The sequence below is a fragment of the Diadema antillarum genome, unplaced genomic scaffold, assembly GCF_040938485.1.
Source record: "Diadema antillarum isolate AM-2024a unplaced genomic scaffold, OU_Dant_1.0 seq00000100_RagTag, whole genome shotgun sequence".
NCBI classification, from domain to species: Eukaryota; Metazoa; Echinodermata; class Echinoidea; order Diadematoida; family Diadematidae; genus Diadema; species Diadema antillarum.
Window position 1 is genome coordinate 389,525 of NW_027271188.1, and position 22,418 is coordinate 411,942.

A 22,418-nucleotide genomic window follows, 5' to 3' on the forward strand; every position below is an offset into this window, starting at 1 on the left:
TTTATTATGACTAAGCTACTCATTTGGAAATGCTATCATAGCTTGATAAGCATATCTATGCCCGACAAACAAACTGACACCAAAAAGGTTGTGCCACCTCAGGTGGTACCAACAACCCATTTTTCGGGTCTTGGCCCATGGACTATTTAGGAAGAGCATGTGGAGTCATCTACCTAATGAAGGCGACTTCTTATACCATTCTATTAATCTACTTTTCACATAATGAGATAAATCATTGTCAAAGCACTTACATCTTGTCAATAGTGGCGCTTGCGTCTGGAGTTTGTTCGGGGTTGAGTTAGTTGGTGCCGAAAACTAATGAGATTCTATGTATAAATGGGTATATAGCTCTAGTAATGGAAGCACCCAATTGATAATCAGGATATGATATATTATACGGTCATTTTGTTTTGCATGTTTTCGTTTCTCTTCTTCAAAACTAAGCATATGCAAATCATTAACCTCATCACTCAAAATCCTATTCCACAGATGCATTTCTACGCCATGGCCGACGAAGATGCCAGCCAAGAGAGATACGTGCAGAATGGGATCTGGAATCTCCAGGATACCCGAGTCAATAACATCAGCATAAAATACCCCTGCTGTCCGGCGCCCAACGACCACGTGGTCTACACCCTGACGTTTCGGCGCGAGTCGTCCTTCTACACCATCAACATCGTGGTGCCGTCCTTCTTCCTCATCGCCCTCATGCTCGTCGGCTTCTGGCTCCATCCGGAGTCCGGGGAGAAGGTGACCTTTGCCATGAGCAATCTCCTGGCCCTCATTCTCTTCCAGCAGCTCGTAGCCGACAACATGCCGCCCATAGGGGAGCCTCGATCCATCTTGGGTTAGTATCACACTGATATTGTAAAAATGTCAATAATGCGAATCACTACCATCACAGCTTTGTTACCCCCTTTTGTTCTTTCTAGAGCGGAAATGTAATGAAATTCATTTGCCCGGAATGTAGATCATGTCCCAACATGAAAAAAGAAAGGTGATGAGAGTAACTGAATACCATCAGTGGGTGATGGTTACAAGGAAGACCTATTTTCTAAAACAAAATTGTTTTCTGTTTAAAAAAAAAAGTGTGTCCGACAGTTATTATTACTTACAAAGTTATTAAATAATATTAGATATGCAGAAAATCATTCTTAGTCTAGTAATATTTCTTTATCGACGTTTCACCTTTTCCGCATAGCCTCTCCCTTTTCATCAAGCCATACTTCGATTTACAGGGAAGGTACATGAATAACATAACCATCGAAGGCAAAAGACATCACTTTTGGCATGCTGTCCTTGTGCTCTACTGATACTTACAAACATTAGATTTGTTGTGAAGTCGATTAAAAGTACCCGACTTGATAGCTGCTTCTGTCTGACGTTCCTTCCCGCAGTGACGTGCTTCTCTGTACTAATTGCCCTGAGTGTGTGCAGTGTCATGCTCACAGTGATGGTTCTTCACGTGTACAATCACGAGGCCGTGTCACACCCGCCAAAGTGGTCCTTTCAGCTGCTCCGTGTTTTCGTGGCGCGGGAGGCCTCGAGTACAATGAGGCAAGTTGAGCAAAACGAAGAACTCACACGATTGTTATACCATGGACCTAATACACATGGACATTCATCGTATCGTTAATTAATTCATGCACCCGTACATCTCAAAAGCGCCACAAAGAAATTTTTAGCATCACCTCACTGCTTTGATCCCATGATCGCCACTGCCAGCAAGCCGGGAGAAGAACAAGACGGAGATTCGAGAAATCTAAAACTATATGCGTAGAAGAAAGAAACGCACAAGAATCAAGAAGAGTGAATGTGCAGTTGTGCTGTATGTTATGAAATCATACCTCAAACAATTTTGCTCGGGAGAAGCAGGCAGGTTTTTTTTTAAGCTAACATTTTGGCAGAATGATTGTCATTTGTGATCTCAATACTTCACTTTTCTCCAGCTTATTCCACAGCGAAAAAGGGACGGTAATGGTAGAGAACAGATATATCTTGCCATTAGGCAAGGTCTTATGCGTGTGCGAAAATGTGCGAATCAGCAATTACACATCTTTTGACACAAAATTTGAAATGATCTCAGGTTTGCTGCTCCTCATCATCTGTATTTATTCAAAGACATTTCCGTCTGAAAAAGGCACATCAGCGAAACAAGACTGAAATGAGGGAAACGATTCTTTTGTTAGTGACGATACATGATTACACAATCGTTATTGTCAAAACACCTGAATGTACTCGTTAAGATGCACATAATCATGTGTCGGTGAAGATCATTCCATCAAAGAAAGACTGCCGTCAATAGTCCATGTTGTATTAGGTCCATGGTTATACCAGGGAGGTGTTAGAAAAGGAGAGAGACAACTCCTGCTCTCCTTTGAAGTCATGCGCGGCACCGCCGAGAAGTTATGCGCTTAAGTACAGGTGGAAATCAGGTGCTTTGACAAAAGATAGCATCAATAATCGGGACTAGCGCTCTCACATCTAGAAATACTTGCCCCTACTGCATTTCGCTCTCTCTCTTTCAATGCGATGGCAACAATGAATTTGTGTACCTTGAATTGGAGCAGCGAATCAAAATGCAGTGTAAAACTGACAATTTTAACAGCAAATAGTTTAAAAGCACGCTGGTGCACGCTTTAGCGGAGTACTTTTTGAAAAATCAAAATATCAAAGATTAAAGGATAGAAAACTAACATGCGGAAATGTGCGCATTATAGAAAAATATTAGGTTTTTAAGATGGCCTAATTTTCATTTCATTTCAATTTGCGCATTACGAAGAAACTAGAAATACATGTTTGTAATATTGAATTCTTTCCTAAACTACTCTTAATCAATTCGAGTATTTCATTAAAAATTTTGCGGGGAAATAAAGCTTGTAATTCAACGAAAGGTAAAAGGCGTTCTTCGTCTCCGAACTTCGCCTTGCAACTAGAGCGGTGCAGAACATGACTTCAAAGCGTATAATGGAATGCTAGACATCCCATTGTAACGCTTTGAACCAAAACATGTGCTTGCATGAATTACGAAGAGTTGTCTCTCCTTTTCTAACACCTCCCTGGTTATACCCAAGATGGGCGTTGTAGAATATGAGCTGATCTAGAAGTGGTTTCAACTCTTCATGCCCTATAAACAAGGAGTAATATCTACACACCTTTGGCGAATTTTGTATCTGCAAATGTCAAATTGTATTGTATGCTTTTGTTGTAAATGAAATAAAATGAAATGAAAATGAAATGAAATAACTTCATGTAGTATTGCTGGTTGCGGACTATGACAGCAAAACACATCAAGGGTAATGATATTCGCAATTGTTGTGAGATAATGAAGTCCCTAGGCAAGGTACTTTTTCGTCGTTGCCCTTTCCTTTAAAGGGTACTCATTAACTCTTCATTCCCATGGTCGCTTCCTCCTTAGCCTTCAGTTCTTCATTAGTAGTCGTATAATAAAAAGAAGAAATCTAACTGGATCAAACAAAATCAAATGAAATTGATAAAATTAGGTTGTTTTCTATATGCCAAGGAATCAGCCCCTCCACCCCATCTCATTCCTACAAACAATAAACGCAAGGATACATAACGGCAGACTGTCAAACATCCTAAGGCCGTTTCACAACTTTCCGGGCAAGCCTTGCGAGCGACTTGCAAAGAACAATTTTGACTACCCGGAGGTCCCCGTAGATGATCCGCACATGACAGTACCTAGCACGTATCTCAATCGTAGTCGCCCGGAGGTGTGCACGCAATTTTTTTTTTACCCGCAACCATGTTTAGGTCCTGTCACACCTTTCCGGGCAAGCTACTCGGGCTTGTTGTTGTTTTTCAGCATACGGGACCATTTCTGAGGGCGGACAAGGATTTTCGCGAGTCAGTGCATGTGTCTTACTTGCTGGACGCGTTCTACTTAAATTCTACTTGCGAATATACTGTGTGACCTTTGTACCAGTCGCGTAGGGGCTGACAACTCAGTGAACGAATTCCTCTGAGGGGATGGCAGAAATCCCACAGAATGCCATTATCTTGGCTGCATACGGGACTGCGAAGTACCTGCGTGGGAGTTGCCTGCGAGGTGCTGCCGCTAAGGGCCTCCTACTGGCGTTCTGCGTGGACCTCTCCGGGCATCCCCGTGACTCACCCGGAATTTTTTTGTTTTTTTTTTTGGTCATGCTCAAAACTTGGGTGCGGTTAAATCGGACTTGCGTGCGCACCTCCGAGCAACTAAAGGCGAGATACGCGCTAGTATTGTCAGGTGCGGACCAACTGAGGAGAGCTGCGGGTAGCAACTTCGTTTCCCCGAAAGTCGACCCGCAAAACTTCCCCAGATACGGTATAACAAGGTCTTGAGCATGCTCAAAACTTGTTTCGAGTGAGTCATGGGGGTTCGCTCGCAGAGGTACACGCAGAATACCAGTATGAGACCCTTACCAGCAGCACCTCGCAGGCAACTTCAACGCAGGTACATCTCAGTACCTGTAGGCCTAAGTCGCTCGTAACAGAAAACGGATCGGTTTCAAAGCTCTCACGCAGGTCACACGGAATACACGCAAGTAGAAGGTAAGCAGTACGTGTCTAGTAGATAAGAAACAGGTGCGAAACTCGCAAACATTCTTGTCCGCCCGCGGAAAATTCTCCTGCGTGCTGGAAAATCCCTACTCGCAACAAGCCCGCGTAGCTTACCCGGAAAGGTGTAGCAGGGCCTTAACTAAAGTCAGCTTATTCACCAAGAATCTTAACCCTTTGCGTTTTCCATTAATTACCTGTCCATAGGTGTATGTGTGAAATTTGTGCACATTAATGACTCATTGGCAAAGAAAGGGATAAACGAATCTATATCGAATCTTTTCCAGTTATCAGAAATCTCCACCCAAAGCTGACTTTGAATGTCGAACGCAAAATGCTTTGATTCTGATAGACATTAGTGAAGGATATAGCACATTGTCAACATACAACTTTTGATTATTGCTTTCATCACCTGCACTATTCTTGTGCATGTGAACATCAATAAGTTATTACTGTATACGTACCACGATTAGATCCAAAATGTACGACTTGTGACTTCCATGCACACAGTTCTCCTCTCATACGTCGAACAAAACTTATTCTTAAAACTCATTTTTAAAATGAGAAGCAACGGAAGGACAAAAGAAACTCTTCCCTGACATCCTTTTCACCAGTTACAGAAGATGGTTAACTCCTTGACCTTTTTTTGACCTTGCGCGTTGCCATCTCAGGTCAGAACACGGAAGAAGGCTTGACGTGATGCTATTCATAGTAAATTGTAAAATCAGACGACCACAGACTCCAGATGAATGAATGGAGAAAGAGAGGGTGAAAGAAAGAACAATAATTATCTATTCTTCTTGTCATGCCGAAAGGCAGACAAATTAAATATTGTTAATATTCTGCAAAGAGTCATCTCTCCGACAGGCGAGCCATTTGATCGCCACTGCAATGGATTCACAGACTTGTTAATTTAGAAACTAGTCCTTTGTGACTCTTAATTTGCCAGACTGAAGTGCTTGTGCCGTATAATGAACTACTTTCTCTTTGTTCACAGAAAGTTCTATGGTCCCAATGATGACAAAAGCGAAACAGCCCCATATGATGCCCCCACTGCAAACACAGATTCACATGAACCAACGAAGATGACGTGCTACAAAGATTTGGAAAGGGTGCCACCAACGTCAGTCAAGAGCGAAGCTGTCTGGGATTTGACATTAGTCTCGATCAAAGAGACGCAGAGACAAGACCTGAATCGATTCCTGTGGAGGCACATAGCCCATGCGTTTGATATGGCATGTGGTAGCATTCTAACCGTCTGTATGGTAGCCTGTATCTTGTATGCCTCCGTCAGTTTTTTGCTCGGAAATGAAGAAGCCCAACAGACGTACAAAACCTCAGCCGCATAAGATATGCGATGATTCACTCAAGTTACTCTTTGCACCTTGCCTTTATCCGAGTTCAACGAGTATCCAGCAAGTTGGGATTTCACTGATTAAGATAAGAAACTCAGCCTTATACTGTATATATATATATATATATATATATATATATATATATATATATTTCATGTTGAGATTCTCCCTATAATGGCAACGCTTAGTTTTAAATCGAATGTGATTATGAAATAGATACTTGTGCGCCAGCTGAAGCAAACTGCCAACATGCATTTTGTGTATTCTCTTCACATATAAGCATGTCTATATAAACTGTTATTGTTTTGATAGTATATGCAATTTTACCTTATCCCTTTGATAAAAGAAAAGCACAGAAGAATTCATCTGTAAAGAGTTACCTTAAGTTCAATTTGAAATAAAAATTCTAGCGTCTTTTCGTAAAACATTTTATTACATTGTAATGATTAGACTTATTTAAATCGAGAGAATATCAATTAGAGGGGTGAAGGTTGAGATGTGAATTTTCTTCAATTTGCCTCCCTCTACATGTTTTTTAAATTACAGATTAGCAGTTGCGATCTCAAAAATTTTATTTCTAGAGGGAGACAAATTGAACAAAATTCACATCTCAATTGACATATTGTTTTCAATTGACGAATTTGATGCAGGTTTAACTACACTGTTTGATTAATGATGGTGATTCTCTGCTGCGATGAAGGGTATAATATTATAGCAAAGTCAGTCATCAATCGATCACTCAAGAAATAACAAACGTCTGGGAAATTCAATATTTCTTTGACATGAATACATATCTTCTATAAAGTCTGATGTTTGGAGTATATCATCCACGCAAATGTTTAGAGAAAACTCGTAATGCCACAATGACGGTCTCCATTTGATTTCTATTATTTTTTTCGTATAGTATTCACATTTGTTTAGGTGCCTGCAAGGCATCAGTATAAGCCAGACAATCTGCCACAGGAATTAATCTACTTTGCAAATCTTCGGTGTTTCGAACACAACGTTATCAGATGATGGCGCTCAGGGCAGGGTAGCGCAAACCGAAATAGCCTTACAGCAGTTATACTTTACTGAAAAAAAACCCAAAACAATAACTTAATTTCTTAGAATTTGCATGGATAGAAGGTAATTATACTTTATTAAGGTAATTAATACCTATTTATATCTATTAAGGTACTAAATCATAAAGAGCATCCCGCACAGCAGTATGAGAAACCGTTTCGTAATTCAATTTCATATCTGTAACTTGATTGAGGTGGCAAATAATTACAGAATATATTGGAATATGCTCTTAGGTATATGGGCCTAAATGTTGTCATTTCGACATATCTCGAGAATTTGTTTGATATCAATAACATTAATATCAATCATTACATAATGTCATGCGATATCAGGATCGGTATGGACACAATATATCGCTGAGAACCAATTTCATTTCATTTCATTTCATTTCATTTCATTTCATTTCAGATTTACATGAGCACTTGAATGGTTATGTGATAAGGTACCAAACTTTAAATAAAGTCGTACAGAATTGAACAATCGGGAACTATGAAGGTTGTTTGAAATAGAGGAGACTGCTGAAAAGCTATGCTTATGTATTGTATTCCCCCGCAAACACACACACACGCACACACACACACACACACAAACATTAATATTAAAAAAAAACACACACATAAATGTAACCAAGCTTGCTGCTCACTTCTGGATTTGCCACGTTCATGAAAACGCAGAAGTAAACGGGATGGGGGGGGGGGGGAGACGGACAATCAAAAAGACAGTATGAACCAGCAGTAACTTTTCTGTACTACTTATTATGTCCTTGATTTTGCTGTATATCGTAAAAGCAATGAAGAAAAAAACAACTTTGTTAACAATTTATGCTTACAGTGGCGGATCCAGGAATTCTGTATAGGGGATACGCGTTTACAAAATTAAAGAGGGCTCTCGTGCCCTCCCCCATTTTTTCTTTTTATTTCTTTTGTTTTAATAAAAGAATAAAAAGGATGGGGCGCACCCGGTAGGCCCCTCTGGGTTCGCCACTAGTTTATGTGTATGTAAAACACCAAGAATGCATGCATACATGAACATCATGCAGGAACCAATAATTCAAATAAAATCAAATCAAACAATGAACACATAAACATCACAAAGCAGATACAACTGATGCATGACCTTCTCAGCGCAGAAAATGCTCGGGACCAGTCTGGAAGTTTTTTGTACATATAATCATTTAGGAATGATAAAACACAATGCGAAGATCACGACACAATGTTTCCTGGTTTATCTGTTTGTGCTACAGCCAGCCTGTACGAGGAAAGCCACTCACAATTAAACTTGTTTTCAAGACTGAGTTGGCCAGGGCCCCGTTTTATAAGAGAGCTGCTATAACAGTTTGGTAGCAGGTAATAGGAATTTTGTAATGTAGCTTATGTTTATTCTATTCATTTACCTTCTTCGAAACATGTACATTGTATATTAACGTCTTCTGTTATGTTACTGAAGAGAAATTTGATATTAAAATGTGAAATTATTTTGAAGAAAAAAAAACAATCAAACAAACAAATAAAAAAAACTCTTATTGAAATGGCAAGTGTCACGGTAGTGAAAGGGAATCCATGCTTTCTGATTCGTTTTGCTACGAGAAGTTGCTATTTTCAATTCTAGCAAGAGTTGCTATCTGAACATCTTTATGGAATGGAAACCAGAAGTTTCATGTCACCGGTGGTACTCGTACACCCTCCGCGTCGAGCGCTTTTATACAGCCAACTGCATTTGACAAGCAGCTTTACGCATGCGCACTGCCATTCCCGACATAGGTCGTTGCTCTTTAATCACGAAAGCTGCCTTCACCGGTGCATAGCTGGTTTTCCGAGATATCAAGCCGTGTCCGCTCATCACTTCACTCTGATTCTTTCGTGTAGACGCACTCAAGATACACTTGATTTCTCGACAACTTGACAGGTTAGAATGGCTCCTTTAAAGTGGTTGGCTCGCCTCATCGTCACTCTGACGTGTGTAACTTATTCATCAGGTAAGAGAATAGTTATAGCTTACAACCAGGGCGGGAGATTTCATTCCGTTTGAGTTCTCGTAATTGCCCAGAATAATTGTGACTCGATCGCACAGATGTACGTTTATAGGGATCATAGGTAAAGTTAAACACTAAGTATTTCTCAAAATAACCTTTGTTTCATTATTGATTATGATAATTATAAGAAACAAATTTTCAGATTACCTCATTACCTTAGAATAATCTAATACTTTTCCGAGAAATGGACATTCCTGTACTTCGAAAGTGTGAAATGATCATGTTATTTCTGACAATATGTATCACCTCTCACATCTAGCCAATGTGTTATTGTAAAAGACAAGATTTTGTCTATGATATATTGAAATGAACGAAGAAATTTATTTACCAATAACGACAGAAAAGGGAGTGTTCAATGCTAGGCAAGTCTTCACTTCTGTTCAGTCTGTTTTACTTTCACTTTATAAGCCTATTTTTCATAAATGTTTCTGTATGGGTGGGTGTGTGTAATGTGTTGTTTGCTGTGCATATGAAACCCTGTATCATAAACTCAAGAACTTTCTACAGTTCTTTGAAAATGAAAATGAATAATGGAAATCAAGCATACCATGAGGGGATACTCTGAAGGAATTTTCTAATGGTTTCTAAACTTTTAACGGCACACACTCCTCAAGAACATTCTACTCGCGATATAAGTATCCCGGCCTTGCTCATTGAACTTTCGGGACGGTTTTCAATGAACACGTTCACAAATTTCACTGATGCTAAACGGAGGAAAAAAAAAGCACAATGAGATCAAAATGTAACACCAAAACTTATCCACATACTTTTTTTTATTGACACATTTCAAATTTATATATAAAAAGAGATAGAAACAGAAACGTTGATGCAAAATCCTGAAAAATATGAAATGCATACAGGTCTGTAGAAAAAACAAAATGGTGAGATGTCTTTTTTTAAAGTACAATATGATTACATGTATATATTATATGTATATAATATATATATATATATATATATATCATATGGTGAGATATGAGAAAGGAAGGAGAAATCGGTGCGTAGCTTTGACATCATTATTCCTCTCACTGTTCTTCCTTTTCGGATAAGTAAAAGAGATTAAAAATTGGTCTCCGCAGGGAATAGAACCCGGGTCTTTGGCATGTAACGCCAACCCCTTAAACCGCTCATCCACGGAGACGTCATAGCGGTTTAGGCAGAACAAACTCGATATACCCGACGGACCAACCTTTCAACCCTTTATGCGCATGTTCCTTTTTGGGGCAGAGAGTTTTGAATAACAATGTATACATATACATATATATATATATATATATATATATATATATATATATATATTTATATAAATATGTGAATATGTAATATATATATATGTATATATATATATATATATATATACAGTATATATATACATGTATATATCTATTAATGTATTTATTCATCTGTCTATTTATTTCTATTTATATATAATCATTACAATTTTTAAACATTTATGTAAAGATGTATATTAGGAATTACTTTGCAAAGAGTGCTAAACCCACTTTTTTGAAAAAAAAATAGATATTTTATTTCACACCCCCGTGTTTTCATACCATAACGTTATATTAAATGGGTTAGTCAAATACCGTTAGTGATCGGCTGAACACAGTCACGTGATGGAGGTACATTCGTTATGTTCGCCCATGGGCGAACATTCTTGTGAATGTTCTCCCATGGGAAAACATTTTCACGTAACAAATGACAGAAGGCCTAGGACCGCGCGCGCACAGTAAATATGGCTGTGCGCGAGCGAGCGAGCGAGTGCGCCGTTAGTTAGTTGTGCATGTATCATTGTGCCGGTGGTTGACGTTGACACGTGTATTTGACGTATTTTACAAACCCATCATTATAATATAACAGATGATGACTTTTGTTGTCGGGAACATGTACCAAATGTTCCACCCTCAGGGTTTGAAATGCTATTTCGGGAGGCTATAAGTCCCTCGACTTCGTCTCGGGACTTATAACCTCCCTCAATAGCATTTCACACCCTTCGGGTGGAACATTCGGTATGTTCCCTCCCCCGCCAGTCATCATCTATGTAATGTCTCCTGGGAGTAGGCCTACCCTGTAATTCAATAAAGAAAATGTGACTTGGAAAATGTTACCTGTCTAAGCTAATGTTTGGAAAATTACAACTTTGGAGGATTTGTGGATCATATTCGTATAATCACACACACACACATGCATGCATACATACATGTATATATATATATATATATATATATATATATATACATACATATATATATATATATAAGTAAACGAATCAGTAGAAAAAGAACGCCGTAAAAAATAATAATAAATCCTAGATCTTGAAGATCTTAAAAACGGAGCATAGCTCTCAAATACTGAAAGGCAAGGTCACACTCTTCATCAGTGCCCATGGTGTGACAAAAGATCTTAATCAAACCCGTTTTTGAAACAGACATGAAAACACGTCTGATCATATAATATATATATATATATATATATATATATATATATATATATGCATGCATACATACATGTGTGTATGTATATATACATATATATGTATATTTACATATATATATATATGTATATCATAATATATATGTGTATATACAGATACATCTTTGGATGTCACCTCAGGGAGACATATTTGTGTCTCCTTGATGTTTTCAATTATATTTCATCTCATTCAATCCATGCTTTGCTGCTGACACCATAGTATAGTGCATAATTAATTTTCCCTGCACTGTCTCCCTAAATCTATGTCAAGAGTTATAGGTAGCGAAACAAATGAATAGATATATAGATAAATAAACAAATAAATAAATATATGAATATCAAATGTGTATATGTATGTATATATATATATATATATATAAACATATGAATATATACATACATACATACATACATACATATTCCCTTGTCCTCTACAGGTGGCAGGTCAGCTATCTGATAAATAATCTCACTTTTAGATCAAATGTCATCGTGTGACATGTGACGTGACTATAACGTGTTAACAGTTGCTCGTGTCATCTATTGATCGCCGACGATTAATTGCTCCACATTAAATTCATTAACTGTCTCTTCCTGCCAAACTGAAAACGCAATATTCTCACAGTAATTTGTTCTAGTGTCGGCTATGTTCGTTCCAATCCAATCCTTAATCATTGGGAATCCAGTTAATGTGAAAATCTAGCTACTCAAATGGCATCCAACCTATTTCGTGCCGTTTGTCGGCGCCAAAGCAATGATTGGGGTCGTGTCGTTTGCCGATATGTGGGAAATCGCACATGCTATTTTAATTTTGCTCGATATGAAAGTTGCTGTCCTGTGGAGCGATATAGAATAGGAAATCACGAGATTACGATCAAACATGAAAATTACGAGCCCTATATTGGACTGGGAGTGATTATGCTGCAGCTTCCACTCCTCATGGCCCCATCTGATAATATTACCTCATCATCTCCTTCCCGCGTTACAAACAGTGAACGAACAAAATTAAAAAAAAAATGTGTAAGTTGATAAAGATAATGGCTAGCAGGTCCATGTGCATAGAGCCAAGCAATTCAAAATATTTCGAGGTCAAAAGCCCTGTATTACTCACTCTCTTGAGTGTACCACTGCGGGTATTACAGCGGTAAATGCGTCGTGGTCAATGTATAGCCTTCATACCCCAGGTTCCACTTTGAGCAGCTTTGCTCTGAAACAACTTTACCAAAATCTACCAAACATAAAGAGAAGATGTACCTGAATTTCTTTAAAAGAAAAATTCTCCATGTTGCTGTCAGAATAGAGATGAATGAAAGACAACTTTGACTATTGTCTTTCTTCATTTTGTTTCTGATAAAGATTTAGCTTTGCAAGGACAAAGTGTACTTTTACTCACTCCATTCTCTCGAAAGGTTATGCCGAAGAAAGAAAAAGACATTATCGAATCTAGAGGTTTCACTGCACGTAGTGTTAAGGGTTTCCCTCATCATAATAATAATCATGGTCTTGTTTACTCAAGCATTTATAGCATCAATCGCTAGAATGCTTCCTGTATACCATTGTACAGGGATCGGTTATGCAAACAAACGGGGCTTTTACTGAAAGTGCATCCTCACAGCCGATAGTTCCCGCGAAAATGCTTGGCCAATTCAGACCAGCTCTCGGCAAAGAGTAAGTTTACACATTTCAGGCGATTAAACCCCTACGCGACATTAAACCGCTGGTGATTCATTGTACAGCTGACGAACAAAGAGTGCTAATTGCCTTACATCAAATATTCACGCCCAAAACTCACAGTTGATACTGGTTTTAAGTGCATAAGCTCTCCAAGGTTACATCCTAATTCGAAGCAAGAGCGAGCAGGAGAATGAAAAGAGAGAGCGGAAGTGGAAAAAAAATCATCATATAAAACCCTACGCTGCTTGATAAACTGGGTCCCCAATATGAAATGTATGAGCGGCCAAAAGGGTCAAATGTCACGTTACACAAAATGAACAAAAGTGACTGCGAAACAAACAACTGTATGACGTTTAATGGTGTTAATCAAAGATCGTTGCTCTAATCGAACAAAGGACATTCAGGGAAATAATTGCAGGTTTGTGCAAAAACAACCAATGAATGATTGATCAAATGATTAGCAAAAGATCTGTGATAAATGAAGTGATATCATGTAGTATACATGGTGTAAATCACCCTTTCACGGCCAAGAGCGCTATACCGTGCCGTTAGAAATTATTAGTAACCAAATATTCAAGTAGCAAGCTTCCTCTTTTGTCGCCATATGATCAATTGTTTCTAAACGTGCTTTGTTTGTTTCACAGCCTTTTGTTCATTTCATGTGACGAAGTTTGTTTGCTTTGATCTTTATTAACCGAAATTCCTCCAGACAGTTTAGCGTTGCGCAGGGCATTTGATCATTTTAGTATCACAGTCCTTTGTTCTTTTCCGCAGTGACCTTTAATCAACGTCCTTTGTTCGCTTTGCAGCGACCTTTCTGCTTTTTATATAACGTTAATTCTGACCGTTTTGGCTGCCAATAGAAATGCACCTAGTGCGACCTTTTTGTATAGCTGCCTATCATGTTCATGCGTTATGCCTGGTCCTCAGACCATTTCACTTCTGCATGGTTATGAAAATTCACTTCCATGTGTTCAAGTGGTCGATCCATGCAGTAAACGTATTGTATACATAACAATGCTTTTTTTTTTTGGTTAAAAAAGAAGAAGACAATAATAATAAATGAATAAAATCATACATGAAGTTGTAACCAGCATTTAGTAATTATTTTATAGAGCTTGATATCATGATATGATAGAGAGTTTATCATCATAATGTAATATCAAACCCTCTTACAGGTGGTTATAAAATTTCCTGTTGATCAATTTGCAACATACATGAAAGTGTTACGTAAAGATAAGACAAAACAACAGTTATAATTCATTTTTTTTTTCAAGACAGGATGGTCTAATTGGATGTGCCTTTGTGCGCATGTATATTTATTTTCTGATGTGCGGATCACAAGTCGTTTCTTGAGAGTGGGTCATGGGAGGTGCTTTGCGGAATCGAGTATGAAAATAGAAATAAATACTGCACTAAGTCTTTGATTGCAAGTAATATGCCCACTAAAATGGATAATTCCCTGTTGAGAAGCTGACATATCCCACCGTGTATACCTCAGCCTTAAGATCCTGATGAAGGTCTATAGGACCAAAAAATTTAGAACTTGATAAAGGAAAGACATGAAAGAGAAAGCAGAAGCTACGTCTGAGTAACCAGAGGAATATTATTTTTCTTACGCATATATATATATTATACACATTATATATATATATATATATATATATCGTGTATATTAGATTTTAGTCAATCCTCACTCATGAGACAAATGTTCTCTGCATGCTTTGGGACATCCACGTCCTTTTCTCTCTACCTCTGAGTTATCATAAAAGGGCAACAATTTGTATGCTTTCACAAGCATACAGACACAAACTTTACACCAAAACCATGCAGAGTTTACGTCTTACACTACCACACCTGCACACACACACACACACACACACACACACACACACACACACACACACACACACACACACACACACACACACACACTCGCAATCTCATATTAGCTCCATGACGCAGCGATCTTATTCATAATCATAAACCACACGTTCCAATAGCTACGTGCACAGACACACACGAATACAAGAAATTGTAATCCCGCAAAGTATTCATATCGGAAAGAAAAACAATGTGTACTAGCAATGCGAGAGTAATCTACCGGGCAGTTGCATTGACACGCACAAAACTACCACCTGCCGCAGCGCCCTCGAAATCTTTCAGAAAATGAAGCTGTATACACATATAGCAGGCTGAATTGCATTGCAACAATCAAGCAGTACAATGCCACCCCTATCCACGATAAAGAAGAATGTTAATGAATTTGAATGATGACTATTCCATAGACGCTGTCTTAATATACATTTGAAGGATGAATTCACGCTCTGCTTTTTAATCATTTGTTTTGGCCCTTTGTTTGTGTATGATTAAAGCAGGGAGGTAAACCTCCTCTACCTCCTTGATTAAAGTATTCAACGTCGCTACGATACGTCGCACCTCTATATCCATTCGTTATTTTAAATGAAACAAAACAAAATACATTGTACAGAAAAAAAATTAAGGCAAAACTGAACCACTATAAAACAGACCTGATCTCTCACCATTAATTTGATTTTCCTTGAATACAAATAAAATCAGGGGCGAAATTCACCTTATTGAATTCGTAGTCATCCATCGTTCTTCACTCGTATGCAAAAAAAAAAAAAAAAAACACCAGCAAAATCTGTCAGTATTTCAGCAATGTAATCTTATGCGTCAATGTGGTATTGAAATGACTTCAAAGTTCAAACGTCATAAAAATATCAAATAAAGATAAGACAAAAGATCAGACAAAAGAAAATATTATTCTGTCTTTATTTTCAGACAGTAGTATTTAATAAGTGGGTGTGTCTATATGTGAGCGTGTATGTTTATTTTCTGATCGCAAGTCGTATCCTCATAGTGGGTCAAGGAGAAGCTTTGTGTAGAATAGAGTATGAAGATAGAAATGAATACTTCATCAAGTCTATGATTGTTAGTCATGCACACCAAGCATTTTTTACGGATGTTTTTCATGTTGGTATTTATATGGCTAAAAAGTTCCCAACAACAGGTGAATATAAAATAAAGATAAGACGAAATATATAAAATACAAAAGAACGTTTATTGAAAAAAAAAACACGTTTCTTTTCAATTCATTTATTGCTGTAAATGCAAAAACTAAACGATATGAAAATATTGAATATATAAAGAACCTTTCAATTTAACCGGCATGCAATTGTTGAAAATGATATTACAATTTATTCCTGTGACCACCATTCCTTGAAATTTCAAAGCACACATCGTCGAGTCTAAATCAATCGCCCTTCGCAGCAATTAGGTGATAATCATGAGATGTCATATAAATAACTAACGACCTTTTGACTGTCAGCTTTGCTTTTCTGGGAGATTTTCTAATACCGTGATAATAAAATTGCGAAGGACTGAATCTCGATAACATTATTGGATTGGATTGGGTGATTGGGTTGCACGATTTAACAACACGGCTTATCTCACCCTATGATATTTTCGACATTCAACAGAGCAGATACAAAATTTACATCGTTTTGTATGAGCTAGCGATGAAATGAGGTTGGTGGATGAGAGATAAGACAAATGAGATATGAGAAATTTTAAATCTCAGTTAAGACACTTCATGAATGAATTTAGTTTTTAATTTCTGCAAAGTTTCATTAAAAAAAGGAAATTGAAGAAAGTAGAACAAAAAGAATAACAGTAATTCCATGCTTTCAACCCCATTTGAAACAAAATGTTGACGTCTTGAACAATCTGTCATGAAAATCAAATACAAAAAAAGACACAAAATATAGTGCGGTGCATCTTTCAGGTAAATGCTGAAAATTCCTTTCTAAACATAAACATTTACTATAGTGATACATTCCCGTTTACAATGGGGATACAAACCACAGATCACTTCCTATCAGATTCAGATAAACATACGAAACTTTTATGAATCCGCTGAAAAAAGATCTAAAAGAATTAAATTCTCACTTACCTTTTGGCATGTTATTTATTCTGGCTTTAGTCGGAAAGTGAGACAATGTAAGAGGTCTACTGAAAATAACTTGTCTGTCATATAAAGCTAGTGTGTCTTCGCCTATTGCAGCCTCTGTTATGAAGTAAGCATAAAGAATGAAATGAAACGTTGTATTTTCTTTCAACATTGTCCTTTTCCTTTCCTTCCTTTCTACATCGAAGGTTTAAGTAATACCTTTTCTGCAGAGAAGATAGTGGCAGAAAGGCTTGTGGCGAACTACGGACCTCGCTCAGCACGGCCAGTGCGGGATTCGTCAACTACTGTGACAGTGTACATCAGGGTGCTTCTGAGTGAACTCATCGCGTTTGTATGTGTTGTGTTGTTGTCTGTTACAGTAACTAGATCATAGCCAGTTCATATCAACATTGTTGCCTTACTGAAGTTAAGCCATGGAAATTCCTTAGGTGATTTATCAGTACTTTATCAAATTATATATTACATATTACAAATTGTATACTTTTGGCGCATTTAGCATAATGATTGTATTGAATGTATACATATGACTTATGTTCCATTGAATGATAGATAATTATCATCTGACGTCAAGCGCCATTTACGTCTAGGAATATGTGGAGCATGGGATGAATTTCAAATGAAAGCCATTACCATTGGCAGCCTGCAAGGATTAGATGCATTATGATATTCATCCAGACTTATTGAAAATAGCATTTTTTGCTCTTTATGTTGTAACCAAAATGTAACCCAGCCGACGAGGCTTTCAGTCTAACCTTAGTCCTATTTCTTTCCCTTTACTTACGTTTTCATCTTTTTCTTCACACTGGAACTCATCTACTCGTATTCAACAAATGCGTACTACACATTCTGGAACTAGGACGAGACAAATCAAGTGATCACTCTTCTAGGATTTTCTCGGATGGTAAATTTTCAGTTTAAATCTTTTATTTGAGAAACGTCATGAAAAAGCAATTTATACAGATGTGTACATTTATAAAAACTGCAACCTTAAATTTTTTACAACTTACAACGTACTTTTGTTCATTCCTTTGCTTTAAATTACTATTGCTTATATTTTTGTCATTTTCTATTATGCGTTTTGTTCCAAGAATGTCAGATGTCATTATGAAAGAGCTATATAGAAAAGGTATCCTTATGTAAATGAAAAGCAAATGAAAAAATGCCTTCCTATAGTCAATTTCAACTCTAAAGCGAAAAACCGAGCAAACCTAACCCCATGTGTGCCTATAAAGAAAGACAAATATATATATATATATATATATATATATATATATATATATATATACATAATGATAATAATAATAGTGTGAGAGATAGTTCCCTGGGTCCCGAACGTGTGCGGTGCCTCATTGTTGGTTGCATATATGTTGAAAGAAATTGGACTGAGGCGAGAGCAACGTCCCGCCTCAGTCCAATTTCTTTCAATCATGATATATATATATATATATACTTCATATGCATTTATATATTTTCATGCGTGTGTGTTTGCGTGATAAAATGTTATATGATTATACATGTAATACACGAGAGAGAGAGAGAGAGAGAGAGAGAGAGAGAGAGAGAGAGAAAAACAAAACAAAAAGAAAGGTAGAGAGACAAAAAGGTCTCCATACAGGGGAAGTTCAGAACCCATCTTTTTTGTTGTTATTGTCGTCGTCGTTGTTGAATTACCCGCAAGCTTGTACACCACTGACTAAACATCAAACTTGCTACTCATGATATCCTCTAACATCCACAGAGTTGGAAAGATGAATACCTTCAATGGGATGCGAAAGAGTTCAACGGCACAGTTCTCCTGAAACCAGAGGACGTGTGGATACCAGACGTCGTTCTCGAGGAGAGGTAAGCAACGAAAATCAATACAATTCTATTTTCTCCGGGAAATCAGAGTAAGTAATGATATATTGTGAAATGAAAACATCGTGCGAAGCTATGAAGACAAAAAGTAGGAGCTTTGACGTCAAACGTGGCATATTTAACTCGACGATTTCGATAAAGAAAGATGACATCCTGTAATGTTATCGTTTGTTTCACGTCATCATTTTCGCATTAAATCTGAACATTTCTCATGACATTTCATAAAACAAAAGACCCCATTTTTTGTTTGAAAAAGACTGATATTTACATGGCAAGCCTACATTTTATTCAATACAAAGGTCACAGGGATATTTCTTTTTTTTTTGGGATAAATTTCGTATCTTTATTCTGCAATCAGAATTGATAATGACCAATGCCTACGTATATCTATGAATGGTGACGGGATTTAAATGTACATGTCGCAATGTACACAATTGAATGCGTGTCACTTTCTATCAATCCAACATCTTGTCGGTTAATTGTGAACCGCTATTCATTCTTCTAGAGAGGAGTATTAGGAAATAAACCATATTATTTTGTGCACACTTTCTTTCTATCAATCCAACATCTTGTCGTTTAATTGTGAACCGCTATTCATTCTTCTAGAGAGGAGTATTAGGAAATAAACCATATTATTTTGTGCACATTTTCTTTTCACCCAAGCAGTGTTGATCGCAATTTCATCAGCTTCCCCGAGACCTACATTATCGTGAACAATGATGGCAACATTGACTGGTATTTTCCCGCCATTTTCACCACTACGTGCAAGGTGGATGTCCGCTTCTTTCCGTTTGACGTCCAGGAATGTCGCCTGACCTTTTTGCCCTGGTCACTGGACGAAAGCTCGGTAGGCCCTTTACTGTTTGATCTGTAATAACTAACGTACACAATCATGGATGTATGCATAATGTATTGATTTTCTGTGACTGACCAATTGCTCTCACAACAGAACCAGCTCCATACTACATGTCCATCATGTAGAAAATCCCAAAATCTGGCAGATGTTTTTCTTGAGTGAAACTGCAACCTTACCCGACATATTCCTTGTTGATCATTATGCATTGGCGTTAGAGTATCTGGTAGTGTATGTGATGTTCCTGTTGAATTTTAGCCGTGTAGAAACACGACCATCTTCATGTTCAAAAAGCTGTCTGCATTTATCTTCATTTTCATTTTTAATCTATATAACGTTGAGTTCACATTAATCGTACCGTCCAGTTTATGATTGATTCCCGTCAACCTCGTAAAAAAATAAACAAAGTTTTGATTTTAATTACACATTCAACTTACGTCGTTTAAAATTAGTCAATCGCTTGTAATGCCAAATCTGTACGATATTATCATTTGCGAGCATATCGTCATCCTTCTTTACGATCATGTTATTATTATGATGTTGATTGCTACTTTTGTAGATGGTGTTGCGCTTTCCGGACGGAGCTGATGCAAGTCAAAACATTTATAATCGTAATGGAATCTGGTATCCTGAAACGTTCCAAGCCACCAACGAAAGCTACAAGTATCTGTGCTGCCAGTACCCTTACTCCAAGGTCATATACACTCTAAAGCTTCAGCGAGAGTCGGCGTTTTTTCGCGAAACTATCATCCTGCCCTCTGTGCTCCTCACGCTGTTGATGGCGCTGGTCTCATGGCTTCACCCAGCGTCCGGGGAGAAGATGACACTAGCCGTAAGCAACCTACTCGCCCTGATTCTCTTCCAGCAGCTTGTGGCGGATAACATGCCACCAATCGGGGATAGCAGCTCCATCATAGGTATGAAAAGGGCGCCCCCATTTGATACTTGCCTGTCACCACACTTATGACGTGACAAGCCTGCCTGTTGGTCAAAATGATAACACATTAGACCCATCTCTCGTTTTGTGCACAACGTTGTTTTTCTCATGGAGCTTCGCTGCATGACATTTGTGACATTATGATTCAAATGAAATGACTTGATTTGTATTGCACCTATATGCTCGTGTGCATGTGTGTGCGTGTGTGGATGTGTATTCATGCCAGTGCACAGTCTATGATAGTAGAAGTTTGAAAATCCAAGTAACTTCATATCTTATAGAGAAAGTGACATAGACTTAGAAATAGTAGCTTACATTTTGGTATCAAATTACTTCACTTCGTTCTTATTGTTGTTGCTGTTGTTGAATTGCTTAGAGATCAATCAATAATAAATCTATAATCATGTGTTTCATCAAAGACACTCTGTACAAATTGGCAAGCAATAATTATTTATTAAACCAGTTAAAGACTGGCCAGTCTACTCCCCCAAGTCCGTGAGAGTATGTGCACTTTCTTCTGTTCCGTATTTTGTCTTCTTTCTGCAATGGTTCAGTTGTATTATTTGCTTCCATGGTATGAATAATCTAATACCGGTCATAATGCCGCTTTAAAGAATAAAACAAACATCAACTTCTTTCTTGTGAATGGCTTTCCTTTCTTCTTCAACCCATCCAGTTACGTTTTTCTTCATCATGATCGCACTCGGGTGCGCCTCCGTCATATTTTCCGTCGTCGTTCTGCGCGTCTACCACCGGGGTGGCGACACCGCGTTGCCGGGCTGGGCCTGCTTCGTCATCAGCCGCTGCGCTTGGTGCAGCTCCATCTTTGGCCGGGTGAGACTTCAGGCTGCCATCAAGGCGATGATGTCAGAGTCTCCCAAGGTCACGTTCATCAATTCCATGTGAGTCACGCTCAAAAGTCCACGCCGCCGCGCAACGCGGTGGGTGAACAGATGACCGGCCAAGCCTTTAGCCGCATGGTATCAACCATAACGAGTAATTACTTTACAGCTCTGCCCTTAAATGGCACGCCCCATGCTCATGGAAATGCAAAGCTAAAATTGAAGTTTGCACTGCATGTGAATTCTTATGCTCTATTGCAAGGTACTTTGTAGCTGCACACACATACGCCAGATATGCTGTTGGAAGCTATGCTATACAGAATTTGTATGATTAAGTTTATGTTCATTAGCGGCCAAGCCCCTAGTCGCATGGTATCAACCATAACGAGTAATTACTTTATTACTCTGCCCTTAAATGGTATGCCCCATTCCCATGGTAATGCAGAGCTAAAATTGAAGCTTGCACAGCATAACATTGCAAGGTGTTTTGTATAGCTTCACACACATAAACCATTTATGCTGTTAGAGGCTATGGCATACAAAATTTGTTTGACCAATTCAATGATTTCGGCTATTTTCTTTCTTCTTCGGCAGCACCAGAAGTTATTCACTTTAGGCACATGTATATGTATTCAAAATCAAAGGACACACCAAATTTCTTATCAATCAGAAAACTGGATCTGAACTTTATGTCATGCGACGTTTCTCCCCTTAACAATTAGCTTCTTCTGGCGTCCTTCCAGTGGAAGAATGCTTCTTATATGAGTGAAGCGGTGCAGG

General features: G+C 38.1%; 1 protein-coding gene across 1 annotated transcript in view; it reads left to right on the top strand.

The window, feature by feature from the left end:
- The window catches only part of LOC139726801 (uncharacterized), a 35,339-nt gene that overhangs the window by 11,731 nt on the left and 1,190 nt on the right, over positions 1-22,418 (top strand). Inside the window, exons 6-13 of the mRNA XM_071637793.1 lie at positions 490-847; positions 1,398-1,557; positions 5,558-5,802; positions 17,335-17,480; positions 18,888-18,991; positions 19,673-19,853; positions 20,419-20,776; positions 21,473-21,698. Of these exons, the coding sequence (XP_071493894.1) occupies positions 490-847; positions 1,398-1,557; positions 5,558-5,802; positions 17,335-17,480; positions 18,888-18,991; positions 19,673-19,853; positions 20,419-20,776; positions 21,473-21,698 (1,778 nt within the window). The remainder of the gene's footprint in view (positions 1-489; positions 848-1,397; positions 1,558-5,557; positions 5,803-17,334; positions 17,481-18,887; positions 18,992-19,672; positions 19,854-20,418; positions 20,777-21,472; positions 21,699-22,418) is intronic.